The 15,437-nt window shown below is 40.2% G+C and overlaps 1 protein-coding gene across 1 annotated transcript in view; it reads right to left on the bottom strand.

Moving 5' to 3' along the window:
* Positions 1-15,437, bottom strand: part of LOC117820898 (dedicator of cytokinesis protein 3-like) — a 61,941-nt gene that overhangs the window by 13,230 nt on the left and 33,274 nt on the right. The window contains exons 16-40 of the mRNA XM_034694830.1: positions 14,822-14,946; positions 14,509-14,671; positions 14,273-14,379; positions 12,874-13,045; positions 12,681-12,778; positions 12,359-12,442; positions 12,154-12,254; positions 11,959-12,040; positions 11,400-11,570; positions 11,104-11,166; positions 10,549-10,741; positions 10,300-10,427; positions 9,986-10,132; positions 9,765-9,863; positions 9,565-9,659; positions 9,297-9,372; positions 9,036-9,136; positions 8,874-8,932; positions 5,454-5,602; positions 5,243-5,328; positions 5,111-5,137; positions 4,900-4,995; positions 4,753-4,813; positions 4,559-4,652; positions 866-1,014 (exon numbers count right to left, since the gene is read on the bottom strand). Coding sequence (XP_034550721.1) covers positions 866-1,014; positions 4,559-4,652; positions 4,753-4,813; positions 4,900-4,995; positions 5,111-5,137; positions 5,243-5,328; positions 5,454-5,602; positions 8,874-8,932; positions 9,036-9,136; positions 9,297-9,372; positions 9,565-9,659; positions 9,765-9,863; positions 9,986-10,132; positions 10,300-10,427; positions 10,549-10,741; positions 11,104-11,166; positions 11,400-11,570; positions 11,959-12,040; positions 12,154-12,254; positions 12,359-12,442; positions 12,681-12,778; positions 12,874-13,045; positions 14,273-14,379; positions 14,509-14,671; positions 14,822-14,946 — 2,726 coding nt within the window. The remainder of the gene's footprint in view (positions 1-865; positions 1,015-4,558; positions 4,653-4,752; positions 4,814-4,899; positions 4,996-5,110; positions 5,138-5,242; positions 5,329-5,453; positions 5,603-8,873; positions 8,933-9,035; positions 9,137-9,296; positions 9,373-9,564; positions 9,660-9,764; positions 9,864-9,985; positions 10,133-10,299; positions 10,428-10,548; positions 10,742-11,103; positions 11,167-11,399; positions 11,571-11,958; positions 12,041-12,153; positions 12,255-12,358; positions 12,443-12,680; positions 12,779-12,873; positions 13,046-14,272; positions 14,380-14,508; positions 14,672-14,821; positions 14,947-15,437) is intronic.

The raw sequence follows: 15,437 nt of genomic DNA, 5'->3' as shown, positions 1-15,437 counted from the left end.
AGAAATCATCTGTGCATGTGATGGAGGAATGCACAGTGCATGTATGGGGCGTGGTCTCCATAGCCCTGCAGTAAGCAGTTTGCTATGTGCATGGGATTGAGGAATAGCATAGATATTCAACTGTACTTGCATGAAATCTGGTTGTTTTAGTCAGGAGGATTATGCTAAAATATATTTTCCCAAACTATATTTAAGTTCCTTATTAAGAGCCAACCTTCAATTTAGTAAATTGAAGGTTTATTCCCCGTTATTCCCATGGAAAGTTTCCAACTTTGAAAATTCCCATAATTTTGCAACCCTAGTTGTTAGCCAATACAATTATGCTTACACTATACATTTGAAATTGAATTTTGAATTTATTTGACATATTTTTTACACTGTAGTAGAGCTACTTAGATAACACAACTAAGTTCTCCACCACCTCTCAACAAAGCCAGCAGTTTGTCTCTGAAGCACTTTTTTTCATACACACATCAAAAGAGCCAAAACGACCAAATATTTGAAACACAGTCAAATCTTGGAGGAGAATTATGCAAAATTCAGTTCAGTTTCTGTTGTTAATGAGGGCCAAATTTAATTGTGTTGCAAACCAGCTGCACTGCAGATGTTAGCGAATAGTCAGTAGTCCAATAGAAGCATTTTTAAACAGAAGTAAAACTGAATGTGACTTTCATTTATGTCTGTAATTTTTCCAGCACAAATCTGTCACTGCTATTCAATCACTTTAAAGTAAACCTGGGATGTTTCCCTCTTCGAGAGCCAGCAGCTGATGAGGGTCACGATGGTTTAACCTTCCCTTGAAACACTGTCTTTAAGTTAATTAAAATAAAGGAGTGAGAGAAACCGGTCAGTAAAATTCACTTGCCTTTCCCTTGTTGAAGTAGTGCAGGATTTTACGACTCAGGTTCTCCTTGCGCTGCCACTCGCTCTGACAGGGGTAGTGGAGGAAATCCCTGAGGGGCCGGTCTTCCCACTGCAGCAGCTCCCAGTACAGCAGCAGGGTGAACGCTGCCTCTGTGATTAGCAACAACAGAACAAACATCATCAGATTAAAAGAGTACCATCGTGTTTTTGTGCTTTCCAGCAGTACTGCAGATGTTGAACAGTTGTCTGGCCTTAGAGGTGAACTGATATCTCCCACATAATTTGGTCCCAGTTTTTATGAACAGATGGCAGACAGTCAGTGGCACAAGTTGCCCTGAGCATGGTGAGGCTGCTCTGGAATATCATTAGGCAGAAGAGCAAAGAGCATCTGCACGGCTGAAATCATATCAGCTGCTCTCTATGTCAGTCTCATTGACTTCTTCTTAGTTGTTTTGGCACAATCCTCCAAAGAAGATCATGATTTTGAAAACACTGTTTGAATATTGAACGTATTCAGATTAGCTGGAAGTAAGATTCGGATGGAAAATACAGTTTTTAATGTAATTGGAATGTACAGATTTTGTACGTCATCACCCTCGCTAGTCATCCCCAGATTCAATTATAGGAATTTTTTGAGTCTACTGGACTGGAGCGATGCAGCACAGAAGGGCAAGAACCTGTAAGGAGGAACGAAGGCTGGAGGCGATAGCTCTGCTAACATTAGCCAAACTCAGCAAACCAATTTGTATTGATTACCTGCAGACTCTCTGATTCCATGTTAAACCGTGGGACATAAATTGTGCCCAGTTTTGTGTGTTTGCAATGGAAGACTATTATATTCACTTGAGAATTTAAAAATCTGCTATGTTATTCTGAGTCCACAAGAGAATTGTCTCAGAGTGACTAGAAAGTTTTTAATGAGAACATAAATATCTGCTATGTTATTCTGAAACTGGTACAGCAAAATCCAAATCAAAGCTCTCATCCAGACCCCTTAAGGAAGCAAACATGCCATTACTCCAGTAATCCAGTATGAGTCTGAGTGAGCCTTCATCAGAAATTATATCCAGAAACACAACTTTGATAACTACAGTCATTTGGCAGGAGCTTCTGGACACTGAAAAGCTTCCTGGTCACATGGAATGGCTTCTTTTATTTGACTTGTGAGATTATAAATGAGGTATCTTTTATTTTTAAGTTTGATTTGAGCAAAACGTGCATTTTAATAACTTTACATTTTATTTTTGGGTCTTTTTTTCTACTTGATCAAATTCACTTCGTTATCAGGGAAGATAAAGAACAAATTAATCAATAACACATCATTTTTGTAACAGCTCTGAAATAAAGAGCTATGCAACATGTTGGAACTGTTTGGGTTTTTTTTGCATTTGTTTAGTATATTTAGATTTTTTGTATATTTAGTATTTATCTTGTTTGTTTGGTAATTAGGAACTGTGGGCACCAGAGGTTATTTAGGTAGGTGGCAGAAGGCCAGCATGCACCTGGGTGGGCCTATGGTTTTTTTTACCAGCGCAAGAGAGGCAGCAGGAGCTGTGATTTTCTTTGTTCCTTTTGTTTGCTTGCTTGCCATCAAAAATAAACCATTAGAAACCGCAGAACCTTTGCATGGACATTGGACTTCTTTTGCCTGCGTACACTACATCCCCATGGGGCATCAGTGACCCTTTGATTATGTTTAGTTAGAGTTTGAGTTTGATACTTTAATTATTCTTTGAGTTTTTTACGACAAATGGCCACTACACATCATATTTAAAATCATTTATCCACAGTATAAAACCACAGACTAACAATGCCCTTTTCCAGGATGACTTCACATCTTTGATGAAAAGAAAGTGTCTTTAAGCAGACAATGATTCACATTCTGCGAAACGTGCGCAATCACAGCCCTGCAGAACACTGAAATGTGTTTCAATTATCTTGCCAGCTGCCTGTTGTTTGTTTTACGTAGGCGATGAATAAGGTTATATTTAATTAGTCATATTTGGCTACATTTACATGCACACAATAAAGTCTCCACTGCCAATAATGTGAGTAAAGCAAGAACACTTAATCTATTAACATGATTACATAAACTAACAACTTCCCCTGCTTTCCTGTTGACATGATTGAGAGTGGCATTATTAGACTTGATTAACATTTAAAGTAATCCTCCTGCCGATAAAGAATGTCGCCTTTTTGTAAAAATAAAGGGATTAATGTGATATTAACCCCTGATGGACTGCGGCTATGTTGAACTACTTGAACAATTAAAGTATTATCTATATCTGGTATTCGATTTGTACCTCTTTAAACTGGTGTTACATTTTTTTTGCAATTTTTTTTTTCTTACAACTTTACTTAGCATTTTTCTTAATTTTGAACGGATATGTACACGTACAAACGCAAACATGTACATCCCCAGGATACCCCAAATCACCTGACACCTGAAAGGTTGTAAAACAGACAGGAAAATGACAATTGAAGGTAAAAAAAATATATCTCATAATATGTTATAATATTAATAATAAAAATAAAAATAAAAATAAAAAAAATAATAAAATATTATTAATAATAATAATAATAATAATAATAATAATAATAATAATAATAATAATAATAATAGCGGACAAATAAAATAAATAAATAAATAAATAAATATTTAAATAAATGTAAATAACAAAAAATACATAGAAAAAAATAAATACTATTTTTATGGATGTCCAGCTTAAGTGGTAGGGTAACATTATTCTCTCACACTTGTTACAGACCTCCTGTAGCTGTTTGAACCATCGAGAGAAAAGCTGTATGCTGAGAAAAAAAAAGGGATCCAGACCTCCATTCAGGGTGAAAGGGGGTATGGAGGAGGGGTCATATCCCCCAGTGTACTAATAATAATCATAGAGATTAATGACAAACGTTTGTGCTGCCCTTACAGGAGCAACAAAATTAACTGCAGAGTGAGAAGCAAGCACAGTCTGCACACACCCACACAATCCTGATGCTGCAGTCAAACCAGATTTTGCCAAGAGAAATTCACCTGCGTGGTGCAGTGAACGGTATGGCGGGCAGAAAATAGCGTGGGTGGAGTCGAACCTATAACCGGTGAGCGCTTGCAGAGTTAAAAGGCTACTAACAGTAATTGACAAAGTTGTAAATTATTCCGCTTTGTATCAACTTCTTTTTCATTGTTGTTGCTGCTATTATTTCTGACCTGGTTGTACAATAATACAAACATTTAGTATTTTCTGAAAGTAAGGTCCAGTTATCTCTCTCTCTCAAATTGGCTGGATATGGGAGAGAGGAGAAATAAAGAGGGAGAGCCAAAGTAGACCATGACCATGACCATGACATGAACACCTGTGGGTATTCAGGGCATTTACAAAACAAAACACAGACTGAAACTACTCTACAAATCACTGCTTTTCATTCAGTGGAAGCTTTTCTCAACTCTTTTGGTTTAAATTAATCTCCAGGCACCTCTGAGGTAAAATACAGAAAAGAAGACAGGAAAGGAAAGGGACAGGAAACAAAGAACAACAGGGCAAAAGCCAGACAAAAAGCTGTTGCTTCTCAGTGCCTCACCAACGTTTTGTTCTCGTCTGACCTTGCAAAGCTGCAAAAACCTGTACTGGTCAAATGAAAATCCAGTTATACAGAGCACAAAGCCTCTGCCCATCATGATGAAATCTGTTACCTGTGAAGTCCTCTGCTTGGAGATGCAGGTCGCACAGTTTGTGGATATAGCGGATGTACATGTCTTCCTTGTTGACCTCTGATTTGTAAAAGTTCTAAGATTAAATTAGAAAGAAGAAGAATAGTTGAAATATTGCTCAAGGTGTCAGATAATAGGGCAATGTGTTTTGAGAATCCAGTCATTCAATGTCTTACCATAAGGTTGACAGAACCTCCAATCTTCTTGTTCTCCATTTCATCTCCCTTCATGCAGTCCCTTAAAATAAAAATGTGTTTCCTTTTCATTGCTCAGCTCTGACTCGAATCATTAGTGCCTTCATGTGCATCTTAATCTCTTCATACCTGTAATCCAGTAACCGCTCAACAAGTCTTGTGACTGATGTGACAAATGAGATCCCCGTCTCTCTCCAGGTCTCCTGCTCTATCTTCTCTAGCAGGCTGCACAGGGAGAAAAAAAACACAGCGAGATGTTTGTTGTAAAGGTGAGGAACACAGGGAGTAAATATGAATCAAAATGTGTCATAGTCTAAGCTGTGAGGGTATTACACCTCACCTTGGATAAGGACCAAACAGCTGAGTCCTGTGATAGCAAAACAGAGAAGTATGTTAGTTGGAAATGCGATGAGAGCAGTTTTATTCTGAGTATCACTTCACAGGCTCACTAAACACGAGTTTTGGTGCTTACAAAAGGCTGAAGAGCTCTCTGTGATTATCATCGCCTTTCCCATCCGACACCATGCTGTCCAGCTTATCCATCAGCTCTGCCTCCACCTACACACACACACATTCAGCCAAATCATTTGGGTGAGTTAGGTGCCAAAAAGCTGTCCAAATTTTTCACAACAACTGCTGAGGCACACAATCTGTAGTTCATTACATAATAATGTTATAATGACCTGTTTGAAATTGCCATTTTTCCTCTGCTCCCAATCCATCATGTCGTGGAAAATGGGGATCATAATGTTTCGAACCTCGGTCTGAGGCACCAGGGTGACGCCAAGGAAGGGACCCATCATTCCTGGGATAAAGTGGGGCTTGTTGTCTCCTATACACATCCACAAAGATAGGAGACAATGTTGCTGTGACTTTACATACAAATCAGAGACTGCTGATTTTAGACCCCGATTAAGGGAACACTTAAAGTATTATGGAGAGCCTTTATTGCTTTTATTAGAGGTGCAACAGCTAGGGAGTGTAAAGGGTAATAATGGGTATGATTTGTATATGTGTTTGTATCAGGGCTGTCAAAGGTAACGCGATGATGCATTAATCCAAATTCCTTTTACTGCCACTATTTTTTTTGACACACGTTTAATGCACGCACGCTCTGTGTTTACGACCCTCGGCAAGCCCTATGGGAAATCAGGAAGAAGTGCAGCAGTTCCGTTGTGGATGGCAAGCAAGAACAAATCTGCTAGTGCAGAGATGGATAAAGAAACGGATCTCTTGAATAGCGAGTTCAGCCTCAAAGCCCTGCCAGATGGTTCTCCCAACAAGACCAAAATTTGTATTCACTGTCGATGTGAATTGAGTTACCACCAGAAAACGTTGAGTCTCAAATAGCACCTACAGCCCAGCACACAGCTGATGCAGAAAGCTCTCCTTCTGCTAGAAAAAGTGTCCAGGCTCTAGTTGCAAGCTATCCAGCGTTGCCAGTTCTTTCCCTCATGTGAGGTTAGACACCATTACATTGTATGAAAAAATTTGGATTAAGTGTGAAGGATCCTGGGAATGATCTTGTGAGTGAAAATTGAAAAATGTAACTGAGCAATGTACTTGTCGTACACTGTGTCTGTTATAGTGACACATGTCCATCGTTTTGTATCAAGCTGCTTAAAATAAGAGGTAATATTAATGAAGGTAGATATGTTGCAAAATGCACAAGTTTGTAGACTTGTTGTGAGAAGAGAATGTGCAGAATATGATTTGAGAACTTGTGGATCTATAATCTGAACTTGTATGTTTCATTTTTACCTGTAAAAAAAAATTCACACACATGTGAGCTGTATTTGAAGTTACAGAAAAAAATAGCTACATGGGAGCTTGTGGAAAAAATATGAACTTGCATTTTGAAGATTTCCACTTCTACAAAATATTCATACAACCGTGTTCTGAATGTGAAGTCACACAAAAAATATTCACACGTGTAGATTGATATTTACAACCACAACTCAGTGATTACAACCTCTCGAATCGGTCCCTTTAACTTCACCAATCACGGATGTCACCATAACTTTACAGTTTTAATATTACGTTATTAAAAAGGTAAAGTTATGGTGGGGTCCGTTTATTGACTGCTCAATCATAGTGCCAATCTACCAAAACTTAGCTTTGGAATAAACTTACCCTGGGTTGGTGAGCCATAGGCCTTCTTCTTCTGTTTTCTGATTGGTTAACCCCTCACCCCAACTCTCACCCCCCTACCACCGCTACAAGTGCAAATTTGTTTTGCAAGTGCAACACATTATCACAAGATGTGTTGCAAAAGTCAAGCGTGCAGATTTGTTACTTTGAAATGCGAGAAAGAACATTTGTGAAGTTACAGGGAACGATTCGAGAGGTTGTAAACACCGAGTTGTAGTTGTAAATATAAATCTACACCACCTGTGCGAATATTTTTTGTGTGACTTCACATTCAGAACACGGTTGTATGAATATTTTGTACAAGTTCTCATTTCTTCCGAAAGCTCCCATTTAGTTATTTTTTCTGTTACTTCAAATTCAGCTCACATGTGTGAATATTTTACAAGTAAAAAATGAAACGTACAAGTTCAGATTTTTGATCCACAAGTTCTCAAATCGTATTCTGCAGGTTCTCACATCAAGTCTACAAGCTTGTGCATTTTACAACAGATTTACCTTTACAAATATTGAGTTACCTTCATAAGTCTACAGTTACAGTTTTAATGTTACAATCAAGTCAATGTTCCCATCTGTTGGTGCTTGTTGGGCTTGAGTCTTCCATGTTATGCCTTTAGCATTTTGAGCATGTGGTACCTTTGAGATGGTTCTGGAAACATTTTCCACACATTACTTGTCATTTTTTGGGATTGTTGCAATGATAATAGACATACAAGTGCATAAAGCAAGCATATTTGTCCATTCCCACATTGATTAGGGTATTAAACAGTTGAAACAGTAAACTTTGGACAGTCAAACGATTATTAAAATATTATTAAATTAAAATAATTAATCGTTTGACAGCCTGGTTTGTGTACGAAGTAAGTTCCTGTGTGTGCAGATGTGTAGATACAGGAACTATTGGAAGACCAAGGTATTTTTGTTTTTCTTGTGGCTGTGTTGTGTTTGAGTACTTGTGTGTTTTTCTTGTTCGTTGTGACATCCTGCCATCTTTGCCAGCTAATAGTTTGATTTGTTTAGCTTCCTGGCTCAGGAGGAACTGGGCAGAGATGCGAAGGACATTGGAGGAACTGTTTTCACCTGAGTTAATAAGGCCTCAGCTTATTTAAGTGGCTTCCACTCCAAGATTTCTCTCCCGTCTCTCTCCTGTCTCCTTCCTAGGTCTCCAGCGGCTTGTTTGGTTTTTGCTTGTCTTTGTTTGTGCCCAACACTCACTACACTCGTCCAAACACTGCATTCAGGACTGAGTCATTTGACTATGATAATTATGGTTGTTATTTCTTATTAAAAATAAACTTAACTCTGTAAACAGTATTTCAAGAGTGATCTCTATTTGTCACTTTAAGCCAATTTGTGACCAAACTAACCAAATATGGTGCGCCTTTATTGCTTTTACTCAAGGTTTGAGATCTAGAGAGTGTGGAGGATAATGGTGGACATTATTTTTTTAGCTTTTTTTTTGCCTTTTTGCCTTTATTTTATAGGACAGCTGAAGAGAGACAGGAAATGTGGGGAGTGGAGAGTGGGGGAAGACATGCAAGAGATGGTCGACCGGCCGGGAATCGAGCTGGCGACCCCTGTGACGAGGACTGTAGCCTCTGTATGTGGGGCGCTTAGACCGCTAGGCCACCAGCGCCCCAGTGCTGGACAATATTTTCATATGTTGTATGAAGTAAGTGCATACATGTGCAGATGCATATGTAGATATTTGAACTATTGTGTGTTCTTTCTGTATTTGCTGTGTTATGTTTGAGGACTTGCCTTATTTCAGTGCATTCCCTTCCTTTAATTTCACATTGGTTAATTATTCTTCACCACTTTTGTGTCAATCTATGTTTTTTGTATGAAGTTTGTATAACAAAATGAAAAAAACTTCAATAAAGCCATACAGAAACTAGATATAGTAGCTTCATTGTAATAGATATAATCTTTATGTATGAAGTAGACTGACGCACCTAATTTCTGCCACATGCTGAAGAGCTCATAAGCCATCATCACCCTCATATCTCCATGCCTAGAAAAGAAAAGATTCCAAAGTAAAGAACTGAAGGTTTGCTGAATATATTGAGAATGTGTGTGAGAAAAATGCACACCACTAAAATACTGCAGTGTCTTACTTGTCAAGAGTTTTCTTTTTCTTAGCCGGGCCAATCGCCTCTAGCTGCAGACTGGGCTGGTTGATGTACAGTACAGTGAGGCTGAAAAAAGAGTTCCACACCTACACACACCACAAAGAAAATATGAAGTATAAAGGCAACTTCAAGTCAGAAACTATATTTTAGGAATTGAATTATGGAAACAGATCTACAGTAATATTTTGTGAGTTCTTGGGGGTATAGTCTCTCCTGACTGCCAGCCTTTGCTGCTCAGACACACACCTTGAAATCAAAATCGGCCTCTGAGAAGTTCTTGTGCAGCGCCGGAGAGAGGAACTGTGTTGTCACCACGATGATGCTGCAGAAAGCAAACATTACACTGTCAGCTTACCAAACGAGGTGGCTGCCAAAAATAGATAAAAAGATTTGCAACACAAGCGTCACCTTCAGAGCAGGATTATCTGGAGAGGGTCTGATCTAATGGCTGGCTGTATTCCCTTACCGTCTCCAGGACAAAGATTGCATGACAAAAATGTAAAAGTAGACTCACTGACTCGTTAGAAGCCTCATGACACTCCAGTCTCGGGGGAAGATAGTCAGTTTCATTAGATTGCGGAACACGCAGAAGATCTTCAACAGGAACTCCTGCCGAGGAATATATTAAGAAAGCAATGCAGTCAAGGTATGTGGTGAGCGGGCTGCTGCAAAATGCTGCAATCATACTCATCTCTGTGAGTCAGAGTTTCCCACCTTCAGCTCCTCCTTGCTGTGGAAGTTGTTCAATAGATGGTGAAAGTGGATCTCTGTCATCTGTCGCAGCAGAGAGAGGAGACAGGACACATACTCCCCCTGTGTGAGAGGAAATGACAAATGCAGGCGGACGCTTTTTAAAGGTTAATCAACTCCAAATATTCACTTAATCCCACCTGTTTTTGATTCACGTGAAAGTGGCACACGGAGCAGAAGCTTACCGTTATCTCAGCAGTGCACTGGGGACAGCGTTGTCCCCTGGATGTCTCCACAGAGTGAGACTTGCTCAAGATGGACAGCAGAGTCTGCAGCAGCACATCCAGAAGGCTCTCCACCATCATCTCCACCTCCTCCTGAACAGAAGACTCCTGCCCCACCGAGAGCAGGGAGAAGGAAGCACAGATGTGGGGATTTAATATCAGGGATGCAGGAATGCTGCAACAGTATTGCTATAAGCTGAGGTTCTCAAAGGTCATTTTATACTGTACTGTCTATTTTAATTTCATATTTTGGTGCATAGTAAAAAGAACTATACCATGGAGCTAGTCTTAATTATGGAGAAGATGCTGCTTAGGATCCCAGAACAGATGAGCAGCTCCCTCTGCTGGCGTAGATGCAGGTGGATGTGATGCAGAACCACTGGCAGCAGGATACTACGAGACTCTGGGGAAAGAAAGGAATGAGAATGATACTTTAAAGTTTTGCATGCACATCTGAGAAACACGTGACCTTATTTGATATCTGAAGAGAAAGAAAACTGCATTAGTCTTGATATTTGTCTCACCAGGGAAGAAGAAGAGGCGGCTCTCCACTGTGCGAGCAATGGACTGCAGTTTGACTACGTCCATGGACTGACCAATGTCCACAGTGCTGGGCATGCTCCCTAGGGTGCCCCTGACATATTCGGCTACCTCCTGAACAGTGAACATCTGCAGCAGCTCATCAAAGATATCGGGGAAGCTGTTCAACAGTGCCGCCTGGGGGGAGGAACAAAGGACACGGTTTGTAATGCACATACAGATTAACACATTTTTAAAAAGCCACACTTAGATTTAATAAAATATAACTATGAATACCACTCATACAAAATGCTTTTCTTTTCTAAATGACACAAATATCAGTCCTAAATAAAACCTCATATTCATCTTATAGAAGGAGCACAAAGCTTTTGATAAATGATCACAGTTTATCTCCTCAGTTTCTCTCTGATCACTTTTAAATAACCAGCACCGACTGCATATCAGTTACTTAACAATACATCATCCTTTTGTTAACAGGCTGGTGGACTCACAGCCTCTGCTGCATTGTGAAACCGACACAAGGGGGCACTGTGACTTACGGTGATGGATGAGAGCCCCACAGTATGACCACAGAAAGGCATGCAGCTCATCACACACCTAAACTGTCCAAGAGCGAGCCAAAGGATGGTGTAACAGTGGGGGTGAGGAGGATTATCAGTCACATAATGGACAAATGAAAAGTGACATAAGTGAGGAGAATGAAACAAGAAGTCAAAGAGAGAATGGATAAAATCAAGAGTGTAAACTTAGAGAATGTAAAAAAATAAAAACATACATAACAAAAGATAAAAATGAGACAGCGATTATGTTTGTCATGAGGTGTGAACTGTCCGACCTGTGTGAACACCAGGTTCTCTGAGCTGCGGCTGTCCAGGCTCAGGACAAAGCGGATTGACTGGAAGAGCTCTTGGATGCTTGCCCTGAACTGCTCCTCCTCCAACCCGCAGGTGGCTCTGGAGTACAGGATACGGGACTGGACAATGAACTTGAAGAGGTACTCTAGAGCCTGAGGGAGCAGACAAAGACATACAGTCAGCTTTGGAATGCATTCTTTATGTACAATCAGTTCCTTCAGGATAAACAAGCCCAGAGCGCTGAACGGATCTGTGGTCGATGATCCAGAGAATATCAATAAAATAGAGGAGAAGTTTCCAATTTTCAGGTTGAGTGACACAAAATACCTCCACTTAGGCTTGTTTGAAAAGGAAATTCAAGACTACATGTTGGAGAGATTTCTGATAACTTCTATTCTCTCAGCAGGGATCCCAGTTACTGTGGCCTTATACATCTCTGTACTCCTTATCAGCTCCTCTGCTTGACCATTTCCCCAAGTCTTTCAAATTAATCCCAGTAGAAGGAGACAGGACAGACAAGAAAGAAAATGTGTGTGATACCCTCATGGCTTCCTGGATGTGGTCTTGCCGCACAACCTCGGCTGAGCGGTCCATGTACCACTTCAGACACCGAACCAGCTCCCTGCAGGTTTGAAATTACAAGTATCAATATCAAGCATAACCATCTGTGTTCCTTAATCTAGATTTTTATGTTACACTTGAACATGTTCAATGAATTCAATAAAGTCAGTGTACTTGTATGCCAAAGCTCCTGCAAAGTGGTTTTGGATATAGGAGTCCATGACAGGTCTGAAGTGGTAGAAACGGCTGTCCCTGAGCAGGTTAATGATAAACACCTAAACACATACACGCACACAGATATAAATAGATGTTATGCTCATTTTCTACGCTCACAGGCAAAATAAATCATACAGTAGCTGTGCTCCTTTATTTCTCCTACCAGTGACTGGAAAACCAGCGGCCCGTATTTATCTGTGTTGTCATCTAAAAGACAGAAAAGCGTATCCAGGACATCTCGCAAGAACTGAGAAGGAAGAAAAGAAACAACACTCAGTGCAAACATCACATTTAAAAGCCTTCCTTGAAACCAAAATAGAAACAAAGGGTAGTCCCGTCATCCAAAAACAAGATAATAAAACTTTTTTGCAAAATCTGAAATGATACTGCGTATGATCTATGTTTTTACACACTATCTGATGTTGCACTCTAGTTACTTCTATTGTGGATAGAAAGTCGTAGATAAATAGTGTGATGTAAGTGACCTTGACAATCTCCTCTCCGCTGATCTGACGTAATCGGCCGAGGATGTCCAACACCCTGTCTGGATGGGTCTTCCAGTTCAGAAGAGCCAGAAGGTCCACTGAAAGAAAAAACAGAGTAAAATCAAAGTGAAAGGAAAGGCATTGAACAGGAGGGGGAAATATATAAAGTTGGGCATGTGAGGTCTTAGATTACCATTTTGTGTGAGTTTGGTGGAGCAGAGTATCGTGGAGACCCAGAGGGTTTCTTTGGGGCTTCTCTGAAAGGGCAGGTTTGCCGGCAGGTTTGGACAGCTGTTGAAATCTTCTTTACAGCAGGGCAGACTCAGGTACAGACCCTGGTTACTGAAGGTGGCATTTTCATCACACTTGAAGATGAAAGCAAAGGACAAAAGAAGTTTAGTTAGAGATTTGGAGGAAGTTTGGAGTAAAGTTAAGCAAAAATGGCACTGCACTAATATTATCGTAGGACTTAAATTTTGGGTTCTCGCCAATAACTTGTTCTCGCCTGTGGCCTCTCAAACATTTGAGTTGCACTTCTATCTGACAGCAGTAAAGGAGGTTCATGGTGGGGTGTTCCTATGCAGTTGCCAACCCAAGAAAGAAGGTAGCATACGGCATCAGCATGTCAGCATACGTAGCAAATTGATACGATAAGCTTTCTGGCTTCATGGCCTACCAATGTTGTATAAGAATGCTAGACGGAGTCCTGAGGAAATGCTACATTCAAATTCATGCTAGTTATCCGTGAATACCAGCACTAGCTTTAACATGTCAGCAAGGAGCAAAGTTGGCCAGAATACATCATGCTAGCATGCTAAAAAAAAAAGTACTTTGTGAGGAATATGTAGCTGATAGCCAAAACATAGATTATGCTCGCTACATGCTTTCAAAGCTCATTGCAGTCATTTTATATTTTTGGTGGATTTTCCTCATTTATTTGGAGAGGACAGGACAGGGGATAGAGGAGGAAAGTGGTAGAGAGCGAGGAATGACGTGCAAGAGGGGGGCCGCAGGCTGGAGTCAAAACCAGGCCGTCCACTATATAGGTGGGCGACTTAACCATTAGGCCAAACCTGCGCCCGAAAGCTCATTGAATTCTTAGGAGTAAAATCTTAAAATGAGGCAGAATGCCAACTAAAGCCTTGAGACAAAACACTTTTAATTATACAGTTGAGTCATTTGGGGCAGCCCAGCCATCAGAGTAACTACTGTACATGCTTGATGAAGGAGAGTAGAAAAAATGGACGGTGGATTTTTTATACGTTGTCAAATTTAGACAAATATTCACTGATAAGAAAACATGATACATGTAAAGAGCTAGCCAGCAGACGAATCCCAACATGGGACATCCCCCACCCCCATAAAGAACCCCCCACCACAGCTTGGCCACTTCGATCTACTCAACCTTTAACAAATACCCAATAGTTTAGGTTAAATATACACAAACATGTTGGTAATATTTGAACATACATTCATATAACCAGCTTTACATGACAGGGTAATGGTCAACATTTATCTTGAAGCATTAGATTTTGTTTGTTTGGTTAACAGTGTAAAAGTGTCACCTAAAAGTGTGTTTAACCTGCGCATACCTTGTAAACATACAGCTCATGGCTCTCATCTGACAGCGTTGTCCCGTCTTCCCTCATCAGAGGAGTGAAGGCAAAACCAAACAGTTTTTTCTCTCCTTTGTCTTTAGCTGAAAGAAAACGCATCATGCATCATCAAACTGTATCCCCACAGCCAAAATTCAGACTGTGATCCAAATGTGTCCTAATGAACTCATGTACTGAGGGATGACTGTCGCTGGGGTGCATAACTGACTCACTTGAGCAGTGTCTGAACTCAAAGCGTAGGTGAGACCCCCTGAAACGGTCTATGGGAATTGGCAGCTTGACCATCTCACTCCATCGAGGGCCGTTGTTGTGGTACAGAACAAAAGAGCGGTATTCACTTGTGTTTGGCTCACCGCTGCCCAAACTGATGCAATCCTGAGAAGAGAAGCACAATGGAAGATTGAATTTAGTGACATACACCTTTAATGGTGTTATCAAATTAATGTGTGGATGTATTGAGGGAACTGTACTGTCATCATGACCCATATTTTAATGATATGGTACACAATGAGTGATGTGTCATACTTTGAGTGTGTCCCCATCGGCATAGAGAACGTAGAGCGTGACTTCAATGTTCTTCTGGACGCTCTTGCCGCCCCTTTCAAATTCGCCTCGTTCCAGGGTCAGATAGAGGTCATTGCGTGTGTCACCTATGACAATTGCACAAAAGGAACTTCATTTAAAGGAGACATCAAACACATTTCTATCAATTAAAGTTGGTTACATGTTCTGATGAGCAAAAATATGCTGATGACACCTTACTATCCCCAAAGTCGATATAGGACTCAAAGAGCACTAAATTGCTCGAGTGAAAGTTACATGCCAAGAATGAGAACAAAAAAAAAATCTAACCCCAGTGGTTTGCCTCTACATTGAGCCCAGTGTATGTACGTGTCCACTCAGCTTATCAATTTCTGGATTAAATAACGCAAATCCAAAATGCTTTGTGAGAAGTTAGGAAAATTTTACAATGAAAACCTTCATGCATAAAAACTCCTAATACAAATGGCACAGCCCCTCTTTAAGTCTAATGTGCCACCCAAAAATCCCATAGCTATGATTGACTATTTGCCCATCAGTGGCAATACTTATGTCAAAATCAACTATTTGAACTGTGTTCCAACAGGTAGCTGGTAGCTTT

Source organism: Notolabrus celidotus, chromosome 11, assembly GCF_009762535.1.
Source record: "Notolabrus celidotus isolate fNotCel1 chromosome 11, fNotCel1.pri, whole genome shotgun sequence".
In the NCBI taxonomy this organism is placed as follows: Eukaryota; Metazoa; Chordata; class Actinopteri; order Labriformes; family Labridae; genus Notolabrus; species Notolabrus celidotus.
The sequence above is the reverse complement of the archived record's forward strand: the minus strand, read 5'-3'. Positions and strand labels throughout refer to the sequence as shown.